The following is a 20,465-nucleotide window of genomic DNA, read 5'->3' as shown; positions in this document are numbered from 1 at the left end:
GAGCGACTATATTACCACGCCCCCCAATTGCATTACCCAATCAAACTGATCCAGCAAGCCTTCAACAGTAAAAGTAAATGTCTCGCCCCCAAACAATGGGAGTTGGTCAAGGTTAACATTTTATTAAAAAGCAACATAATTCACAATCCATACATTTCAATTTACAGGGTAAATAAGAGTATAAAAATATTCAAAAACATGTAGCCTATTTACAACAAATGGAGTACAGATAATTGTTTGCTTATAAATACAATGGTTATTAACCAGTTAGAGTTCAGTAATCAACACTAAAAAGAGTCGTGGAAAAAACAATATATAATCACTGACCAATAATAAACACAGATGAATAAAGGAATCACATTAGATGTCTGCGTCCTGCACTGACAAACTGGTAAACTATCTGATCACTATCTGTGCACAGAGGGCATTCACACCCTCATTACTAAATTAGAGCACCATATAATCTTGTCAAAAAAACAAGTTCTCAATTGTGTCAGAGTGTGGACAACTTAAGGTTTTCTTTACAGTAGCTGCTGCCCCTGAACATCCCACAATGAGAGACTTGAATAGAGCACCATGTTGTTAAAGTTAAAAACGTCATCAGTATGACAGAAAAAATGACAGTATATGGAATAAAGAGATCACACCGTTCTCTTGTTGCCCTGTAGATGGCACCACTGTGCTTTTCCCAAGGACATGCCTACTACTGTACTTGCTCATGAGTCATGACAGAGGCATTCCCATCAACCATGTCATAACAAAACAGATCAAATGCAAAGATTCCACTATATGGAACGAAGCAGTCTGTGTATGGTATGCTGGTTCCGTCTTTGAATCAATTCAATCAGGTTATCGCCTTTCCCAACTCGATGAAAGGAGGTGAGAGGAATGCACGTTCACAACATTGGAACAGGGCCCGGATCTCAGCCTCATGGTGACATAATGTGCAAAACAAATGTGAATATAGCTGCACATGAAGTGCCAAGTCTACGTGATTGGATTTCCTGAGAAACATGATGTAATGAATCAGAATATTAATACAAGGAGTTTAAACCATAAAACAGATTTTGAGGAGAAGATAAGAGACCTGATTCAACATCTACTTCCCTTGAGCCAGGATGAAAAAGAAAATCATATATTCTGTCCCAAGAGGTTCACATCCTCAACAAAAAAAATTAAATGTCATCCCGATTCTCCACAGTTGCGCGACGACACTCACACATTTCTACAGCCAAAGAAATCCATGCCAATATATCGAGGATAGCCTTCAAGTGAGTTCATGCCAACGGGATCGAATTTCCAGTACTGCCTTCCTCGAATAAAGTGGGCATAGCCTGAAAATACAGAACACATGTAGCTATGATCAGCAACAGCAGTGAGTGACAATCATTAATTACTATGCTAGGGCTTCCAGAACAATGACAGCTCAGATACTTTCCACATGTATTAAGCCATGTATAAGACCTTTGTCCAACAGAAGACTATGCTGGTTACCACATGTAATCACTTGTGGTTAAGCCAGCGCCACCACACTTAAAGCTCCAGTACAATGATGTGTTATAATTCTAAGTATATTGTATTATAAGTAGTTTTTGCTGCTATTTTTATGCTATTGCTATTGCGGTTTTATTGATGTCGCTGCTGCAGAGCCAAGGAGCCGGGACAGAAATAATCTCACTTGTTTGTGCTGTAAAGGAGTAAATGAGGTGATAATAAACTGTTTTAGTGCAGCCAGCCCGAGCACAGCCAACTCTCAATCTGAACTGTGTTAGTGCAGTCACCCTGAGCACAGCGGAGCCAACTCTCAATCTGAACTGTGTTAGTGCAGCCACCCTGAGCACAGCCAACTCTCAATCTGAACTGTTTTAGTGCAGCCACCCTGAGCACAGCCAACTCTCAATCTGAACTGTGTTAGTGCAGCCACCCTGAGCACAGCCAACTCTCAATCTGAACTGTGTTAGTGCAGCCACCCTGAGCACAGTCAACTCTCAATCTGAACTGTGTTAGTGCAGCCACCCTGAGCACAGCCAACTCTCAATCTGAACTGTGTTAGTGCAGCCACCCTGAGCACAGCCAACTCTCAATCTGAACTGTGTTAGTGCAGCCACCCTGAGCACAGCCAACTCTCAATCTGAACTGTGTTAGTGCAGCCACCCTGAGCACAGCCAACTCTCAATCTGAACTGTGTTAGTGCAGCCACCCTGAGCACAGCCAACTCTCAATCTGAACTGTGTTAGTGCAGCCACCCTGAGCACAGCCAACTCTCAATCTGAACTGTGTTAGTGCAGCCACCCTGAGCACAGCCAACTCTCAATCTGAACTGTGTTAGTGCAGCCACCCTGAGCACAGCCAACTCTCAGTAGGCAGAGGGGGTGGGGCCTTCTGTTGACTAGACACTATAGATCAGGGGTGGCCAACCCGCGGCTCGCGAGCCGCATGCGGCTCTTTGCCCGTCAATGTGCGGCTCTTCCATCCATAAAAAAAAAATATATATATATATATATATTTTTTTTTTTTTTTTTTTTTACTTTTCTTTTTATGTCACTCATTCCATAAGGACGTAGAATAAACATTTACAATTTTTTTTTAAATGGTCCATTTGCATGTTCTTGGTATCTGAATCTAGGGACATATATGGATCAGTGTCATAAATAGTGTGTCTGTTACTAGGCTTGAGTAAATTGTAATGAACCAAAGGAGAATATCAATTCTATTTTTTTTTTTTTTTATATCTTTGACTGTAAATAACACCATGCTAAAATTGACCAGACCTGAAAAATCTAAGCAAATGAATAAAGGGAAGATGATTAAACAGAAGGTTTTGTAGATACAGTACTGAATTCTGCCATCTTTTTTATAATGTAAATGTCTCCACCATTTTTCATCATATTGCAACACCGTTTTTTGCAAGACGTTCACAGAAAGGTAGAGAAACTAACTGCGTTCTGTTTTATGGCAATAACGTTCAGGTTTGTGGGAGATAATCCCAAAAAATAAGAGAAATTAAAAAGTAAATCCAGAAGTCAGATGATTGACAGGGGCTGGTGTGAGCTGGGTAGGGTAGTTTTTCGAAATTTGAAAGCCCTGAGTCTCTTCCTTCAAAAGACTACACTCACTTTTGGATGTGCCACTTCCTCCTGTCAATATGCGCCGGTTTCCGACTCAATGCCCTGAGATTTCTATAATCTTATATTTCACTAATAACAGTTAAAATAATTGGTAAACAAACGTAATGCTGAAAATATACACTTTTACTGTATAACTCGGGCTTAAGAGGTTAACCCTGTGAGGCCCAAATTAAAAAGACATTAGCAACTTCAGAGGCCAGAGGGTGGGACATATAAACACATTTACTATCAAATAGCATTGTGAGGCTGAACAACAGGACCAATTGACTATACATGTGCTTAAAGGGGAACTATCTTATAAATGGCTTTTTTCAGTGTTTACCATTGTTTCTTAGCTATGTGGACTTATATTAATAGGATATATGTCTCTAATTCTCATATTGGCGAATTCTTCCAATTCTCCTCTCACAATATTCACCCTCACTGAACTGAGTCATCTGAAAAATTTGCATATCTGTGATGTCAGAGATTTCTCAGCTGCATAATAATGTGGCAGTTGATGTGGCAGTTGGCACCAGGCCACACAGTGGTTGGAGCCCAGCCTCAAAACGGCTTAAGATCTTGAGGTAGAAAAATGCAGTTTTTAGTACTTGATTAGAAATACAAAACAATGCATTTTTTTTTGAAAAAAAAACCTAGGTGTTCCATAGACTCACAGGAATTGTGTAAAAGTGCCCAAATAGTGAAAGAAATAGTAAAATAGTTCCCCTTTAACATTTTTTAAATAAACATAATTTTTTTAAATGGCTAAAAGTGATTTTGTAATTTTGCAACCGTGGGTCTCACAGGGTACTTTTAACCCTGTGAGGCCCAAATAAAAAAGACATTAGCAACTTCAGAGGCCAGAGGGTGAGACCTATAAACACATGAAGGGTGCCGTGACTGAAAAAAAAGGTTGAGAAACGCTGGTATATGGTGTGGCTCTTTGTGGTACCACAGTAATTTGTGTGGCTCTTAGTCTCTGACTGGTTGGCCACCCCTGCTATAGATGCTTGATTGTTAAGAACATAGAGTGTTGCCCTTAAGCGAAATTCATGCTCTCCATGTCCACATGTCTGCGAGGGTCCGCTTTGGTGTGGTGTAAATGTCGTCATCTGCCCATGTCCGCAAGGTCCGCAAGCCCATGTTTACATTTTTCATCTCTAAGTTATAACAAGATTATGTAAGTCAGAAACATATTTTGTGAACCCTTTAGGTGGAAAAGGAGAACGTCTACTGCTGTTGTGGTATTTAAAAAATGATGGTAGGGGACGAGACAGTCGGGAGAGAGAACGCCAGGCAGAGGCCGACCCTCAGCTGTGTGAATGGAACTGCACGCACGTCCGCTCAACCGGCGCAATATCTGAAATGGCTTGATTCTGTTGATAACCAGGGGGATAGACATCAAAGGGCCAATTTAACAACAACAACAGGTCTATTTTGGGTAATTTTACAAAATGCAAACACGCTTTTCACTGTACTGAATCTTTAACACGTTGATGTAGTATGTGGTTGATGTAGTATGAAGTAATATAATGCCAATATAAGAGCTGCATGTGTAAACACAAAATTGTTCTATCTTACCATATATGTCTTTGAAGGCAGCATCTACGTCGTCAGGAATGCCACTCCAGTCCTGCATACTGCGAGGGTAGATGGAGTCGACGCGGTTGTCCCGCGAGCTGAACCTCCAGTAGCTGCCTGACTTGAAGAAGTAGGTGTTGTAGTTGCTGTCCTGGCCCCATCTCAGAGCTGCCTGGATGTGGGAGACCGAGAGACCAAGGCTCTGGACAGACTCTGGGCCCCTGATCGGTTTCTCTGCATCAAACACCCAGTAATTCTGACCTGCCACCAGAGAGAATAGAATAGAAATAGAATAGAAAAGAAATACTTTAATCATCCCGAGGGAAATTTGGCACTACAAATCGGCGCCCACAGTAAACAGTAAACATTTTGGTAGACAAAACAAAAGTCACGAATAAGAATTAAAATAAGCCTAAGAATAAAATATGGTCCGGGATATACATTTCCTATGTTACATTCTAATATAAAATATACAGAACTATACAGTAAGTGTACAATTTTACTATGTTCGGAAGAGGAAAGTGTAGCTCAGAGTACCTCAACAGATGGCAATATTCACATTAAATCCTTGGCTGTGATAATTCCATAACCTCTTTGTTAATTCATGCTCAAACGGACACTGTCCATTTTAAGAAGCTTATCTCATTTAACATTTCAGTCCATCCCACAAGCACCAGTGTTTTGATTTTTGACATATTGGAAGTACAAAGTATTAGCATTTGTTAGCAATAATAGTGGAAGTCATTGGGGGCCTGAACCCCCATAAATCAGATTGGCTTCATTAAATGTGAGTATCCTTTTCACCTAAAATGATAATATATTTGAGTAATCCATGCGTCTGGTTGTATAATCAATCATACATGGGGCTTATTTGATTATATACTCATGGAAAATAAACCACTTAACAGCATAATGTCCATCCCCCCCACCTTGAAAGAACCAGATATTTCCTGATTTGTCTTCAAAGGCAGCATCGATGTTGTCGGGAATCCCCCTCCAGTGTCGGGACGCCAGTGCAGGGTATCCACGTTCCAGCTGCCCCTCCCGAATGCGCCACACATAGCGAGACTTGAAGAAGAACAGCTCACCTCGGATCATAGACACGGCATCAAAGTCTGTCTGGCAAGAGTCAGGCTGGAAACAAGCAAATCACTTAATTTCCACACACTAATAAACCCTAAAATAAAGATTCCAAAAGGGTTTGTAGACCGGTGGTATATTTCCAATAGACCTGTCTCAAACCCTGCCCCTTTTCTTGATCCTCCAATCACGACTGTCGCTTACCTCGGACAAACCAAGTTTGTCCGAGGTAAGCGACAGTTGTGATTGGAGGATCAAGAAAAGGGGCAGGGTTTGAGACAGGTCCATTAGAACCTTTTTTTGTCTGGAACGTTGTCTGCCAAACAAAGCTAACACAGGCTAACGTGAATGTTTATGGGTGCTCACAAAGTCAGGAGAACCCATAAATGTGCTCTATAAAAAAGCATTGAGACAAAATCTAATTTACAATGCTGACCTGGCCAAGAAAGCAGCAACGTTTACACAATGGTAAACACAACAAAAACTTATAAAACACAGAGAACAACACAACAAAAAGCAATCACTACATTGTGCACATTTGGAACAATAAAAAAGTGTGTGTCCTATAGGGTGCGTTTGATATATATCTCAGTGCAGCATGGTAGAGTGGGTAAATTTGGACACAGGAGTGAAACTCACAGTGCTGCTTATGATTTCATTGGTCTCTGTGTTGACTGTGGGCGGGGGCGGAGGCAGGACATGTGGACGGGTGCCGTACAGGTACTGGATGCCCTGCTTGTCGTCCTCACTGAGCTGAAGGGGGTAGGAGAAGCTGTAGTAGGCGGACATCACGGCCCCCGGCTCGCGGGAGTGCTGCAGGCCGAGGACATGGCCGAACTCATGGGCAGCCACCTGGAGGAGGTCTGTGCCTGGCAGTGGAGAGACAGACACGTCTCAGAGAAGAAATAGTAAAATAGTTCCCCTTTAACATTTTTTAAATAAACATTATTTTTTTTAAATGGCTAAAAGTGATTTTGTAATTTTGCAACCGTGGGTCTCACAGGGTACTTTTAACCCTGTGAGGCCCAAATAAAAAAGACATTAGCAACTTCAGAGGCCAGAGGGTGAGACCTATAAACACATGAAGGGTGCCGTGACTGAAAAAAAAGGTTGAGAAACGCTGGTATATGGTGTGGCTCTTTGTGGTACCACAGTAATTTGTGTGGCTCTTAGTCTCTGACTGGTTGGCCACCCCTGCTATAGATGCTTGATTGTTAAGAACATAGAGTGTTGCCCTTAAGCGAAATTCATGCTCTCCATGTCCACATGTCTGCGAGAGTCCGCTTTGGTGTGGTGTAAATGTCGTCATCTGCCCATGTCCGCAAGGTCCGCAAGCCCATGTTTACATTTTTCATCTCTAAGTTATAACAAGATTATGTAAGTCAGAAACATATTTTGTGAACCCTTTAGGTGTTTAGGCAAGATGCACAACAGCAAGAAGAATCTGAATCTCAAACACTTTGTTCGTCACATTCACATTCAGAAATTTGTCTTGGTGACACTAGTGGAGAAATACAGCAACTTGTAGATTTACAGTTACAAATCCTGATACATATGGTAAAAAGATAGTACTCTCACAGAACAGAGCAAGACATAGAATGATGGACTGACACTTTACATGTAAACATCCAATATTATGTACATTTCATATGATTTTATTTCAAACTTCAGAGGGTTCAAGTCATTCATGTCTGTCTTGTGGTTGAAAACCAGGGAAGAATAGTACTTATGAGGGATGGCGTAAACATGGTATTGAATCTGATAATTTAAGATAATTATAAAAAGGTAACACTCTAGCTCTTTTGAGCCCATAACAGTGGTGTGAGCGATATGGTAAATTTACACAGATCTTGTAGGCACAATTATATAGTCATATAACAGGTTTCAAAGTATCAATTAATGGTAGGGATGTTCGATATTGGCTTTTTTACCGATATCCGATATACCGATATTGTCCAACTCTTAATTTCCGATACAGATATCAACCGATACCGATATATGCAGGGTTTATAATTATGAAGTTACTGAATAATTTCAGGTAATTAACATTACATATCTCTTGTCGTGGAATTAACACAACATTATGCATACTTTTGACAATAAATAAAATAAGAATTTGTTCTTACTTGCTTGCCTGGGTAAATAAAGGTTAAATAAATGTAAAAAAAGAAGAAAAAAAAACCCAGATACCGATAATTACCGATAATACATTTGCCAATATCGGCCGATAATATCGGACATCCCTAATTAATGGCAAACACCAGATCAGTAAGCAATATGAGAGGAAGTATGACTGCATTTAGATACATTATGTTCAAGCAGCATGACACAACATGCCGCTCACAACCGTACTTTTCGGACTATAAGCCGCGGCTTTTTTCCCCATTTTTCGACCCTGCGGCATAACGGTGCGGCTTATATGTGACTCGACGTGACCAAACTCGAAAATGTAAACATCTAAATATAGCTTTTTTGACTGCATTGAAATTTTATTTATCTGTTCCCTTATTTGCTAAACTTAATACAACTTGTAAATGAGTTAATGCTTGTTATTTGTCCGACAGTATTGTGTCCCAATGCTAATTACATATGGTAATTAAACATTAAAACACCTGCGGCTTATAGTCCAGTGCGGCTTATATATGTACACATCATTCAATTTAGCTGCTGCGGCTTATAGTCAGGTGCGGCTTATAGTGCGAAAAGTACGGTAGCTCCTTCACTTAATTCTAGTGTAGTGTACAAAACATACCCATGTTGTTGCCTAGGGTCCATGACTCATCATAGTCAAAATGGATGTCTCCCTCCCTGTGTGTCTTGGGGAAGAAGGCATGGGCTAGGATGCCCCCGGGGCCGTCAAAGGGAAGGTTGTCTCCGTGCCAGTACCTGGGTTCCATAAGGGGAAAGCTCTGACAGCACTGACAATAACAGGCAGAAAGGCTTAGGTTTGTACATTACAAAATAAATGTCCCGACCTTGTGAAATCTATGACAATGTCTGCCTTTCCACTGTCAATCTCAGTGAAGGTGAGAGGGGTGACGTCACTCCACACTATCAATGCTTCCTGCAGGACACGCCGCACCTTGTCCTCACTCATCTGCCAGGGGTAGCGGACGATCCTGAGAGAGAGACACACACACACACACACACTATCTGTAGAGGCACATCAGAGACCACCTGTCTTGTACATCTCCGTCTCATCTGATATATTTAACTATCAGATCAGAAGAGAGGTGTGCCGTTGCTAAGACCCTCAGGCCTTCAGAGACACTAGTGTGTCATGGCCCGTCTCCCTTTCCTCTCCTAAAACGAAGTGTCTCTGGTGTAAAACCAATCTCCTAATCCTATCATCAACATGCAACCAATGCAACAATTATCAAAGATTTAAAGGAATCAAATTACTAACAAAAATTCACAACAAATTAATGACTGCAGTAAGAATATGGAATAAGTGCCTTGAATTAATGCGTTTACTGCATCTCAGTCAGGAATCCTGATAGATGTGCAATAGACTCATGATATGATGCGAGGGATTGTGCAATATGTTGCTGTTCTCATCACTGGTTGTGTAATGTGTGTAATATGTGGTTGTGATGTGCTACATGTGTGTGTGATGCTTTGTTTATATGATTCTTGTTTAGTTTTTTATTACTACTATTTGGAGGCAGCTATGTGTCCAAGACAAATTTCCCTATGGGGACAATAAAGTATATTGCATCACAGGGTTCGAAATTAACGGGGGCTTGGGGCAAAATGCCCTCGAAAATTGACCAAATGCCCTCGAAAATCAGTTAAGGGGGGCAAGAAAAGCCCCAGACAGTTTACTAATTATATAATTATATATATGCTCTACAGTGCGAGCATTTCTCTCGTATTTGCCCCTAATAATATGTGTGTGTGCAAACCGGAAAAATAATTTACTTGCAGACAGTGTGCGAGACGAGTGAAGATTACAAAACAGCTCCGCTGTTAATAGTTCAGAAACTGGACTGAAATTCAGTTTGGGTGGAATGTCTGTTGCAAGGAGGGAGGGAGGCGGGGCCCGCTGCGTGTTACAGGGTGCTTGAGAGGTGCGAACGCAGACAGACAGAGAGCTCTGCTCTCATCAAGCATGCATAGTGTAACATAATTTACACTGCTATCTTAACGTTAGCAAGCTAAGCATCTGCATAGCGCGACCTGTGTAACGTTAAGTAACTTGTGTTCCGCTGGGAAAGACTGTTCCATTTGTAACACAACTCCAAAGAATAACATCCAAATCCGATCCCGATGCGCATTTCCTTCATTCCACAGCGCTGAGCGCGCAACATATTTCATTGATCGATCTGGCCAGAGCCTATACTCACAAACGTTGCGTGTGGGGTTTTTCATGTATCAATTTGAAACAAGCCTCTTGACTGTTGGAATTAGGGATGTTAAAAATAAAATAGCTAATAATATTATTCAATATTAGACATTCATTGATCCAGAGGCAACCGGCTATTCGTCTGCTATTTGTAGATATATCAAGACAACACCACAACTTGCCCTCAGGGACAATAATATTTAATCCATTTAGATAAGAGTATGTATGTATTATTTACAGATAATTGAAGGTACCTCAAAACATGAAACCAAGCCATGATGTCATGTCACACATCGTGTGTTTGTGTGTTACTTGAAGAATTGTCACTGTGCTCCTAAATTTCTGTGTGCTCCTAAATTTGTATTTAGATTTTATTTAGGAGCACATGTGCTCCTTGGGAAAAAGGTTAGCGTAGAGCCCTATATATGGAGACATTAACATTACGTTATCAAACATAGGGACGAAGACTGTAAAAAAAAGTGTCAACAATGTTTTATAATCTTTATGTTAATTTTCATTATAAAAATGTTGTGCCCCCGAAATACAAAAAAAGCCCCCGAAAATCAATTAAGGGGGGCAAAAAAAGCCCTTGAATTTTTTTTTTAATTTCTAACCCTGTTGCATCATATCGTGCCATGTGTAAGAAAACACAGTTAGAATCTGTGGAATGATTTAACTTTTTAACACATTGGGTGCCAGCAACGAGAAATCTCGTTGTTGGCCACCATGCGTTGAGTGCCAATGACGAGAAATCTCGTTATTTAATCGTTATTTCTTTTATTAGCGATATCCATACATTTTTCATCCATCCAGCCTCACGTTATCATTGGGACTGGCTCTGACTTCGAAAAGGGCAAATACAGCCCCCTATCGTCTCCCGGATGGTATTGCACCCATTGGATTGGAGTCAATGGAAATGCATGAGAAAAAAAAACTCCGGATTCCACATTTTACTTCTGAGCCATGTAACCTGAGACTATTGCATTCATTGAGGCAACCGAAAACAGCGTGGTTTATCTGTTTCGAGGTCTAATGTTGGATCAATAAACGTGATCGATATTGGGAATGGCGATCGGGAATTGGAATAATCTTTTTGCAGAACATCTGATCTGAGGTAAGGAATAGATTTTACCAGTATTGGGTTAATCAGAGTTTTTTTTCACAGCGTTCACAACGTCTCCCCTATGTGTGTATATGACGTTAGTGCTGACCAGGTCATGGATAATCGATTTTTCAGCCCGCTTCTCTAGCGTGCATAAGTACACATATACTATCGATAATCTAGCGTTTATTTGAAAACGATTCATAAATAGGCCGAAAAATGACAACGTGTTTTGTGTATTCCACTAAAGATATTATCGTGGATTTTTCTGGAATCACTAGAAATCTTCAAAACTATACTCGTATTCAAAACGGTATAAAACGGAAATGTACTGATGAAAAAACAATCCGTTTCGTACATGTTGACTGCAAGCAAGTCATTGATAAGCAACGGTTGTATTAGACACATAGCCATAATTTAAGATATAGTTTATGCGTTCGCAAATATCCCCGTCCTCTCATTGACTAAATCGCTGGCACTCAAGCGATAAATAGCACACCCCCTGCTGGCAATCAAAGTGTTAAGGTGCTCCATGCTACAGGAGTACAGGGTAATATGGAAACATAATATATGCAATGAGTACAAATTCACCCCCCTTGATTATAATACGAGCCAGACCAAAGCAGCTTGTAGGCTGGGGTGATCAGATGTAGCAGCAAGCAAACAGCAACCAAACATTTTACTGTACATGGCAGTGTGCGATGGATGGCTTCATATAGTCAGTGTAGTAGTGTAATGTAATTGATATAGGTCTGCACTGCAGCTACACACAGACTTTGAGTGCCTTGCCAGAACTCTTACAGTATGCACTCATTTTACATGCCTGCTGTGTCTCGGTGATTGGTCCCGACCACGGCTTTAGGAGCCGCTGGAGTGGCTCCTCTATTAAGGGAGGGGAGTATTCTGGACGGCTGCCATGATTCAGGCTAACCACATCCCCTCCGCCAGGTGACACCGTGACTGATTTATTGCCCGTATCCAGCGAAATCTTATTAGTCTGCGGCTCCCCTTTCCTGCTCTTTCTCTGCGTCTGTCTTTACAGAAGGTTGCATTAAGGTAAAGAATGGCCCACTAGAGACAGACAGTGAGGCAACAGGCCCCAGACGACTCTGAGACCAACAGCTTCATGAGTTGCCAATCTTAAGAAACATTAGTTGTACCCTTGGGGTGGGAATATCACAAGAATGAACTTTTGAACTTTGGTTTGAGATTTTTGGTTTGGAATTCCTTGAGTGGAACACCCCCCCCCCCCCCCCCCCAAACTAAATTGGCTTCTGCCTACATGTATTATCACTGCCCCACCTGTTGTGAGTGTAGTGTGAAATGAATGCAGTGGGTGTAAATGTATGTGCTCTCCACTAACGCCAAGACTCCATTCGTGCCTTGTCATTTACATTTTGTAATCAATCAATTCAATTACATCAATTAATGTAGGTTACCATGAATTAAAATGGGATGTTTTCAAATTCCAAATTCATATTGTTAATACTAACTAAAAAGTTATTTGACCTGTACAAGTACTAGAACAATATGGGCAAAAATATGATATGTCTTTTGGTCTTGGGTTCAGCTTGGGTTCAATGTCAACAAAAAGATGAATACATAACATAGTTAAAATACTTGTAGGTGAGGTCCTTCTTCTCCCAACGTCCGCCATGTAGGACAAAGCGTTTCTGCCGGTGTCGTCCCTTGTAATGGATCTCCTTCTGGGCTGGGTAGTCTGGGACGCCACAGCGAGGACGGTTCCAGATCTCGGTGCTGTTGGTAGCCAGGCTTGCCTCCTTCACTGTGTCCTGGGCATGGACCCCTCGCCCTCTCTTCTTCAGCTCATGGAGCTTCTCAGAGGCCTGGGGCAAACCCTATTGAAACATCAGGCTTCATGAACCCTTTCGCTGCCACACGACAAAGGGCCAACCCTTTCACAACCACACTACAGAAGGTTAACATTTCACTACCACACGTTTAACCTTCTGTAGTGTGGTAGTGAAAGGGTTAAACATCTCAACGCTCTCATACACACATTTCCTCAAAGGTTGCTTGTTGTGTGGATGACAAAAATAAATGTTTATCAGAATGACAGATGCCTCTATCAGACATCTATTCTCTAAGTGCTGAGTTGAAGAGTAGATTCCATTTTTAAAGTGGAACTCATGTACTATTTGAATTTGTGTAAAATTTTGGTCACCAAAGCACTGTGCGAGTTCTACCCTTCTGTCAAAATGGCCCGAATAGAATTGAACCAAAGTATTTCAGTACCGGTCCGGTATACTGCATTACCAAATCTTTCAATTCATTTGGGTATTTATGAATGTGATAACAAGGCACCAGACATGAACAATCAGGTGCTTGAGTCAACCATGTTGTTCTCCCTCGCTGACTTAGAGTGGGCCTCGATTGACAACACTGTCAGTTATCATTTTACCTCTGGAACTCTTACAGTAAACATCCCTCTGCAGATTATTGTGAGGAAATGGCTCTGCTCATTACCTCCAGAGGAAATTACAGAGCGCAGTCCGAGCCGCAGCGCCTCAGCACCTCTTCATGTGGTACGATGCAAAGAACTACATCTGTCATTTTACAATTCAGGCCGAGCATTTTGGCTGTTTTCCTGTCCCCCTACCTCTACAACTGCAGAAATGATAGGGGTATATTATATACTAACATTTATATAATTGTAATTTCGCTGGATATACACTGTATACGGTTAAAATGTTATTATAGACTAATTTTGTTTTATCTTGTTTCTGTACTTGCATATATTTTAACCACCTTTACTGAAAGTTTCATTATGCATTGTGTGTTGAGTACTGACTTTTAATAATTTTTGTTTTGCAATAATAAAAAAAATATATAAAAAAAAAAAAAAAAACTGCAGAAATGATGGGATACCCTACTGCTAAGCCTACAACCGCATTAAATCACGGTGTATATTTGATCCCGTAAAGAGCACATTTAACACCAGTTTCAGTCACAGTGGAAGTGGGTCCAAGGTTTCAAATGTACCACTACCCAATAGAGTCAAATATATACAGTGAGTGCCAACACACTAATGGGTGCATTCAGTGTGTTGAAATAAAACACTATTCTAGCGAGAAAAGAAAATCTGGTTTTGTCCGAATAAAATCATGATGGCGCTGTCATTGTGTTTGAAGTGACCCACTCTCACTAAGCTCTGTGGGGCTCAACTGTTGCAGCAATGTAGGGTAGGGGAACAATACCCAGCAGGATTTGTGGAATGTGCTCCAGACCTCAAAAATAAAGAGGGCCTTGCTGTGAGTGATGATGGGCATGATCAAAGGAGAAACAGCGGACACCCCACTCTAAACCCTCCTCCTGTATTTCACTTTGTTTAAGAAAGGCTGGACTATACTAACTGCCCACTGACTGATCACAATCAGTCATGTGAAGGGAGTATCGGCTTTTCAGGGTTGTACAACACGGCTAATTCTAAGCAGTAGGTTAATGTGGGCATGCCTGTCATTTCAAAGGAGGAGATGAAAAGATTGTGCGGTTGAAAAATACCCCCCCTGCCCATGTGCCAAATGGATCAGTTGACCTGTTGTGACCTCCCCAGGGGAATGTAAACACAGCACAGACCACCTAGATTTCTAAAAAGGTTTAGGATCAAAGTTCAGGGTCATACCCTGACCAAGTCGATTTCATTAAGTGGAAAGGTATAAAGATGTGTTTTAAATTTAGACACAAGTGTTTTTTTCTTTCCACACCGGCAATTACGTTTTACCACTCTAGGTAGAACAGCCTTTTAAGTTGCCCAATAGTATAGAATAGCTCTGTGCAGCCCGCGCAGTGCTCAGACAGTGGACATCCTGTCAGCAGACTATGTGGGGTACTGTTACAGAGAGTGCTGCTGCAGTGCTGAGTATGCGAGACAAGATGCTAAAAGCCATTGATGAACCCCCCCCCCCCCCATAGCTCTCCTGGAGGCCATGCAGGGTTTTATCATTATGCGATCATGTGAGGAGGGGGGATCTATTACATGTATGGACACATCTAGCTTCTGGTTACAGTGATGACAAGATCTGTGAGCCACAGTGGAGGGGGATCTGACAGAGTGGTATTCAAAGAGAACAGGTAACATGTCTGTACAAGGTGCCTGTGAAAAGTGTCTCTATTCTACCAAACAACCTGACATTGTAAAATACTTTTTAATCAGTTCACTCTCTTTTTAGCTACTTGTGACTATGTTGCGGGCTTGAAGCCAGAGCAGAATGAGTAATTGTTAAGTTAACACAGTTCAGCCAATATACCAACAACCTTCTTATGGAAGCCCGGTACATCCTTTTGACATTTTGCTGCTAAATTAGGTTTTGTCATAATTTCAGCAATGTGCTTTTGGCCCGAAATAGCTCTTGTCAAGAGCTTTTACTTGATTGAACGTTTACACCCAAAATAGTAATTATGGCCTCCACACCCCTAAGGGGAAGAAAACCAGTTTAACCTACAACAAAGTTCACATATTTCCCTCTGATGGTCTTGGCAAGATTGTAGTTTAGATTTTTGATTAAATGAATAACTCCCTCCCAAATCCAGAAACACTTCAGACCATGATTTCATCAAGTGATGCTTTCTGTACCTGCTCCACTCACAATAAATTGTGTGGGACTGTGTCAGTACCCAATGATGATTACAGGGGTCTAATAGCTACATGATGTGGTTCACAACTGCAGTATTATGGAATAAAGTTATTTTGGGTGCTCAAACAAACATTCTATGAGCCCAGAAAAAAGTCTGCCTCCTATTCCTTATCAATGAAGTGACTCCAGAAAGTGTTGTTTGATGGTGTTGTTTCTTTGGATTCTACCATAGCTTGGAAGAGTTATCTGTGTTCATGAATATTGATCTGACTGTCCAAGATCATTGGGATAATGACATGTGAACTCTGTTTCTTTTTTTGTAACTGCATTACTATAATGCCAAACAACGCCTAGAACACATTCAGTTAAAGTGTACACTTCCCATATTTCGGCAATAGGTTTTAGTGAATCCAGGACGATGTAGTGGGAATAAGTCTTCAGAGTGACTGCTTACTTGAGGAACCAGATGAGGTATTGATATGAAGGGTGTACACTCTCATTAAATAAACAGGCAAAAAGGATCTCTTAATGTAAGAGGGTTTATTGTATCTGATGGGGCAAGAGGTGTGTGCTTTGCTATCAACAAATACCGTATCAGCTCATCCCCCTAATCCAATACATCATGGGAAGCTGAAGCAGGCGATGGGAGATGACACAAATCCTCTGGGCACTTACTATACATTCTTATCTTTCTTGGCAACAACGCTCTTCCTCTGAGACCTCAGGCTCCCAGATCTGATGTCTATGGATCTGACAAAGCAGACATCTGACCTTGCATGACATGGAGATAGGCCTGTCTGAAATGATTAACCTGCTTTGTACCTGTCCTGCATTTGTGCAAACATTTAATTTTGTTTGTAACAATTAGTATTGGTATTGGCTTCGGCCAATATGGGTCAGGAAAAACGAGGATATTGGCCTAAAAAAAGATATCGGCGCATCCCAGCTTCATCCCCCACTTCATCCCAGCTTCATCCCCCGCTTCAGCCAGCTTCATCCCCGCTTCATCCAGCTTCATCCCAGCTTCATTCCCACTTGGGCCTCACAATAAACTGTAGTTACAGGAGAAAAGCGCTGAAATTTATTAATTAATCAAAAGTCTTTGTTAGTGTTACTCTGTTTTTCACTTTGCACTTATATTAAGCAAGTAAGGAGGTTGCAATCAGATCGATTAACCCAAATCATCCAACGCCAATTGTCTACCGATATATATCTGTGCATCCATAGGCCCAAGCACTCTCCTCTCGCTAATGAACCAAAGCATCTGATTAACTTCAAGAATGAGGGCCTTTATAGGCGGCTGGGTGGTGCAGCGGTCTAAGCGCTCGTCAGCAACGAGCGAGACACCGGTATCGAATCCGGCTGTCAGTGTTGCCTCCGGCTAGGGCCGGCCGTCATACTGACTCAATTGGCAGAGTCAGCGGGAGGGAAGTCGATGGGTGGTAATCTGGTTGTTGTAAACAGCGACTCCTACAGGTCGGTCAGGGCGCCTGTGCACAGCAAGGACAGGAGATGTCGAGGGTAGTGTGAGCCTCCCACACGTTACACCTCGCCAATGAGAGTCCACGCTGGCAGGTGAAAAGAAGTGGCTGGCTGACTCTGCATGTATCGGAGGGGACATGCGATAGATTCTTCAACCCTCCCTTCGACCGACCAGTGGAGGGCACATGCGAGCAACGATCAAGACAGGGGAGGGGGGAATTGGGATGGGAGAAAAACAGAAAAAGGAGAAAAAGTGGATAAAAAAAAATAATAAGGGCCTTTTAACTACATAACCACAAGTGTCTTCCATTGGCTATTGGCAGGGATCTGCAGCTGTGACCTAGTTCTACTTGTAGAGGTTATGGGAACACACAATGATGCTCTCACAGCTTCTGACCCATAGTTTTGCCCAAAGACTCAAATAGTGGAGCAAAACAGGAAGAAAAACCTATGGGACCCAGGCTTTATTGACAATATCCTAACAGTTCACCACCGTTCGTTCCCTGGGAGAGAAAGAAAACAGGCACTTGAATCCTGCTGCCCCAAATGCCACAGACAGAGAGACTTGTCCAAGCTTGTATAATCACTCACCCCTTTGTCAACAACGGGGAACAAATTGACAAAACTACAGATTAGACTTTCCAGTTAAGTCAACGGGAGACATAACAAAGTTGTCATTGCAGGTGAAAATCACAGCTGATAGTGTTAGGCTGGAGAGTAGACTGAGAACTTTTCATCCATTCTATTGAGGATTGTTAAATTTTTTCATTCAGAATGAAAACGACCATAGGTTTCTGTTGACAAAAACTATTGTCAACATTTGAATCGTCAATATGACTAATCAAACGTATGCCCATTTTCCATCATCACATTGCCTGTGGAGGTCCACCCTGTCCCTCTTTTATGGTGTTGTTGACAATGTGTGTACTGTATAAGACCTGTTATTACCGATTCCTGTCCTGCAGACAGAAGAACTCAGCAACCGTTTCCTATAAATATGTATGCATGCAGTCATGGTCAGATTGGTGGACCACGCAAGGCTGAGAAGAAAAACCTTCTGTTGATGTCACCACATGCATCGTATATCAAGCTTTGCCGCTAAACACATTAAGTTAACTGACCAGGAGAATCCAGGTCCAGTCCATAATAAGATGGGTCCAGTAACAAAAAGTCTACTTTTGTCATCCTCTTAATTATTTACAATAGTATCAATGACAATGACCTCAGACAGCAGCCAAAAGGAGGGGTAATACACTAATACTGGCAGCTCCTGCTTGCAGACAGCAGCAAGGTAATGCATGTCAAAGAGTGGGGAAGGTGCAGAGGAGGCAGAACACGCGCGGCAGCACCCCACTCCACTACACGCTGCAGACTGCTTTCTGAAGTTTGACAAGAAAAGTCATAAACGGGATTTCTTTTTTTGTGCATGTAATTTTCTAAGGAAAATAACACGCGATCAACTCTAGTCATAAAACAACACGTTTTGAGAGGGTGTAGGCCTACTGACGTTTACTTTCACTTTAGTCGTTTTCTTTTCACTTTCCAACAAGAGAGAAAAGTTGTTCTCAACTCACCGGCGCAACTTTGTACCTGCTAGGTCCGCGGAACGGCAAACAATGCATGCTCTGGAGGCAATGCAGCGTGAAGACACAGGACACGAGCAGGGAAGTCTGCATCATCACCAACATCATCACCCCGTTGCAAGCAGTGGAAACGTTGTCTTGGTGAGCGGTGCGCGGGTGCGAAGGCTGCCCCTTTCTCTGCAGCTGCAGAATGACGGCGCAAGCTCTCGGGAGCTCTTATATAGGTTCTGATTTCTTTGTTCTCTTTTTCTTCACATACACTTTTTATAGCCTGAGGTGATAATACCACCCGCTACCACGTGACTCTTAACCCCTTCTATGCTGCTACAACATGGATTCAAAACAGATGACCCACCTGTGGTGAGATTGAAAAAGTGTGTAGGGATGAGAGGGGAAAACACTGTTTATTCAACAGCTGTTCCTACATTATTAACATGCATGCAATTTCAAGACTGCTTAGTCGGATAACATGTCTGCAGAGAAAATATAGGGTACACTCAAGTCTTGGGGTTTTGAGCTCCAAAGCATTCCCTACAAAGTCAATTAAGTTAATTTCTGTAATTAAGGCCACTAATAGCAGTGAAGAATTTAGTAGAACTATTCCGTGTAATGGCTGTCAGCTTTTAAAAAGATGTTTGGACAGGAAAGGGATTCTAATAAAATGTAATTTGCCTGAAGTTTCAAACCACAGCAGGCCTGTTATCAGAAAGTATAGTGAGAGAGACTATTTAAGACCTAGTGCCTAAATGTGTTAAATAGCATTACTACTACAGTAGTTTGAACAGAGTTATGTCATTAAGTTGGTTGCATATTAAGCTACATCCTAGATTTGGAACCATATGCCTCCATCCTTCTTTAACACTTTGAATGCCGGCCGTGTTTTCCTTTTTACCCCCTTGAATGCCACCATCCACTCCTATGTTAACGTTAATATCGCCTAATCTATGTTTTAAATTATGGCTATGTGTCTAATCTGCCCGTTGCTTATCAAAGACTCATTTTCCAGTCAACATTGTCGAAGCGGATTGTTTTTTTATCGGTTCATTTCCGTTTTCTAGCATTTTGAAAAGCACTCGTTTTCACGTAAAAAAGAAGAGATTCCATGATAATCGCCCTTTACTGGAATATTCTAGAACGTCGTCATTTTTCGGCCTATTTATGAATCGCTAGATTATTGATAGTATATGTGTACGCATGCACGCTCGTGCCGCGAGCTGAAAATCGATTCTCCTAGTTCCTGACTGCTCGCACAGTCAAACAGCCTGGGGGACACATATGGGAAACGTTTATATCTCCGTGAAAACGGGTCTGATTATCCTAAGACTGGTAAAATAGATTCCTTACCTGAGATCAGATGGTATCCAAATGGATTATTCCAATTCCTGATAGCCATTCCAAAAATCGATCCTTTTATTGATCCCACGCGTATACAGTAAAACACAGTAACCACGCTGTGCTGAGAGTCCAGCATGAAGCTGATCGGCGCCGGTTACATGCGTGAGAAGTAAAATGTGGAGTCCGGGTTTTTTTCCCACATGCATTTTCATTGAGTTCAATCCAAAAGGGTGAATTACCATCTGGGAGACG

The 20,465-nt window shown here is 41.7% G+C and overlaps 1 protein-coding gene across 2 annotated transcripts; it reads right to left on the bottom strand.

The window, feature by feature from the left end:
- Positions 1-106: 106 nt before the first annotated feature.
- Positions 107-19,056, bottom strand: mmp11a (matrix metallopeptidase 11a). 2 transcript variants are annotated; one of them, XM_084324694.1, is made up of 8 exons: positions 18,870-19,056; positions 12,839-13,077; positions 8,747-8,890; positions 8,524-8,657; positions 6,411-6,640; positions 5,621-5,825; positions 4,692-4,952; positions 107-1,334 (listed from the first exon to the last, which is right to left on the bottom strand). In XM_084324694.1, exons 1-8 carry the CDS (start codon positions 18,984-18,986, stop codon positions 1,216-1,218), a joined length of 1,449 nt encoding a protein of 482 aa, XP_084180820.1. In that variant the 5' UTR covers positions 18,987-19,056; the 3' UTR covers positions 107-1,215. The 2 variants fall into 2 exon arrangements, with proteins under 2 accessions (XP_084180820.1, XP_084180821.1); XM_084324695.1 differs by having other exon boundaries at positions 5,621-5,810.
- Between the last annotated feature and the right edge of the window lie 1,409 nt (positions 19,057-20,465).

The sequence above is a fragment of the Notolepis coatsorum genome (assembly GCF_963971535.1).
Source record: "Notolepis coatsorum genome assembly, chromosome: 1".
Classification (NCBI taxonomy): domain Eukaryota; kingdom Metazoa; phylum Chordata; class Actinopteri; order Aulopiformes; family Paralepididae; genus Notolepis; species Notolepis coatsorum.
Note: the sequence above shows the minus strand (reverse complement) of the source record. Positions and strands in the feature narration are given on the sequence as shown.

What these genes read in the sequence shown, in the direction of transcription:
- mmp11a (XM_084324694.1), bottom strand. Translation starts at nt 18,986, where the DNA reads ATGATGTTGGTGATGATGCAGACTTCCCTGCTCGTGTCCTGTGTCTTC. An exon ending in ATTGTCATAGATTTCACAAG is followed by an intron (nt 8,658 to 8,746) that starts GTCGGGACATTT and finishes TATGGAACCCAG; the next exon opens with GTACTGGCACGGAGACAACC. An exon ending in GACCCTAGGCAACAACATGG is followed by an intron (nt 6,641 to 8,523) that starts GTATGTTTTGTA and finishes CTCCACTGCCAG; the next exon opens with GCACAGACCTCCTCCAGGTG.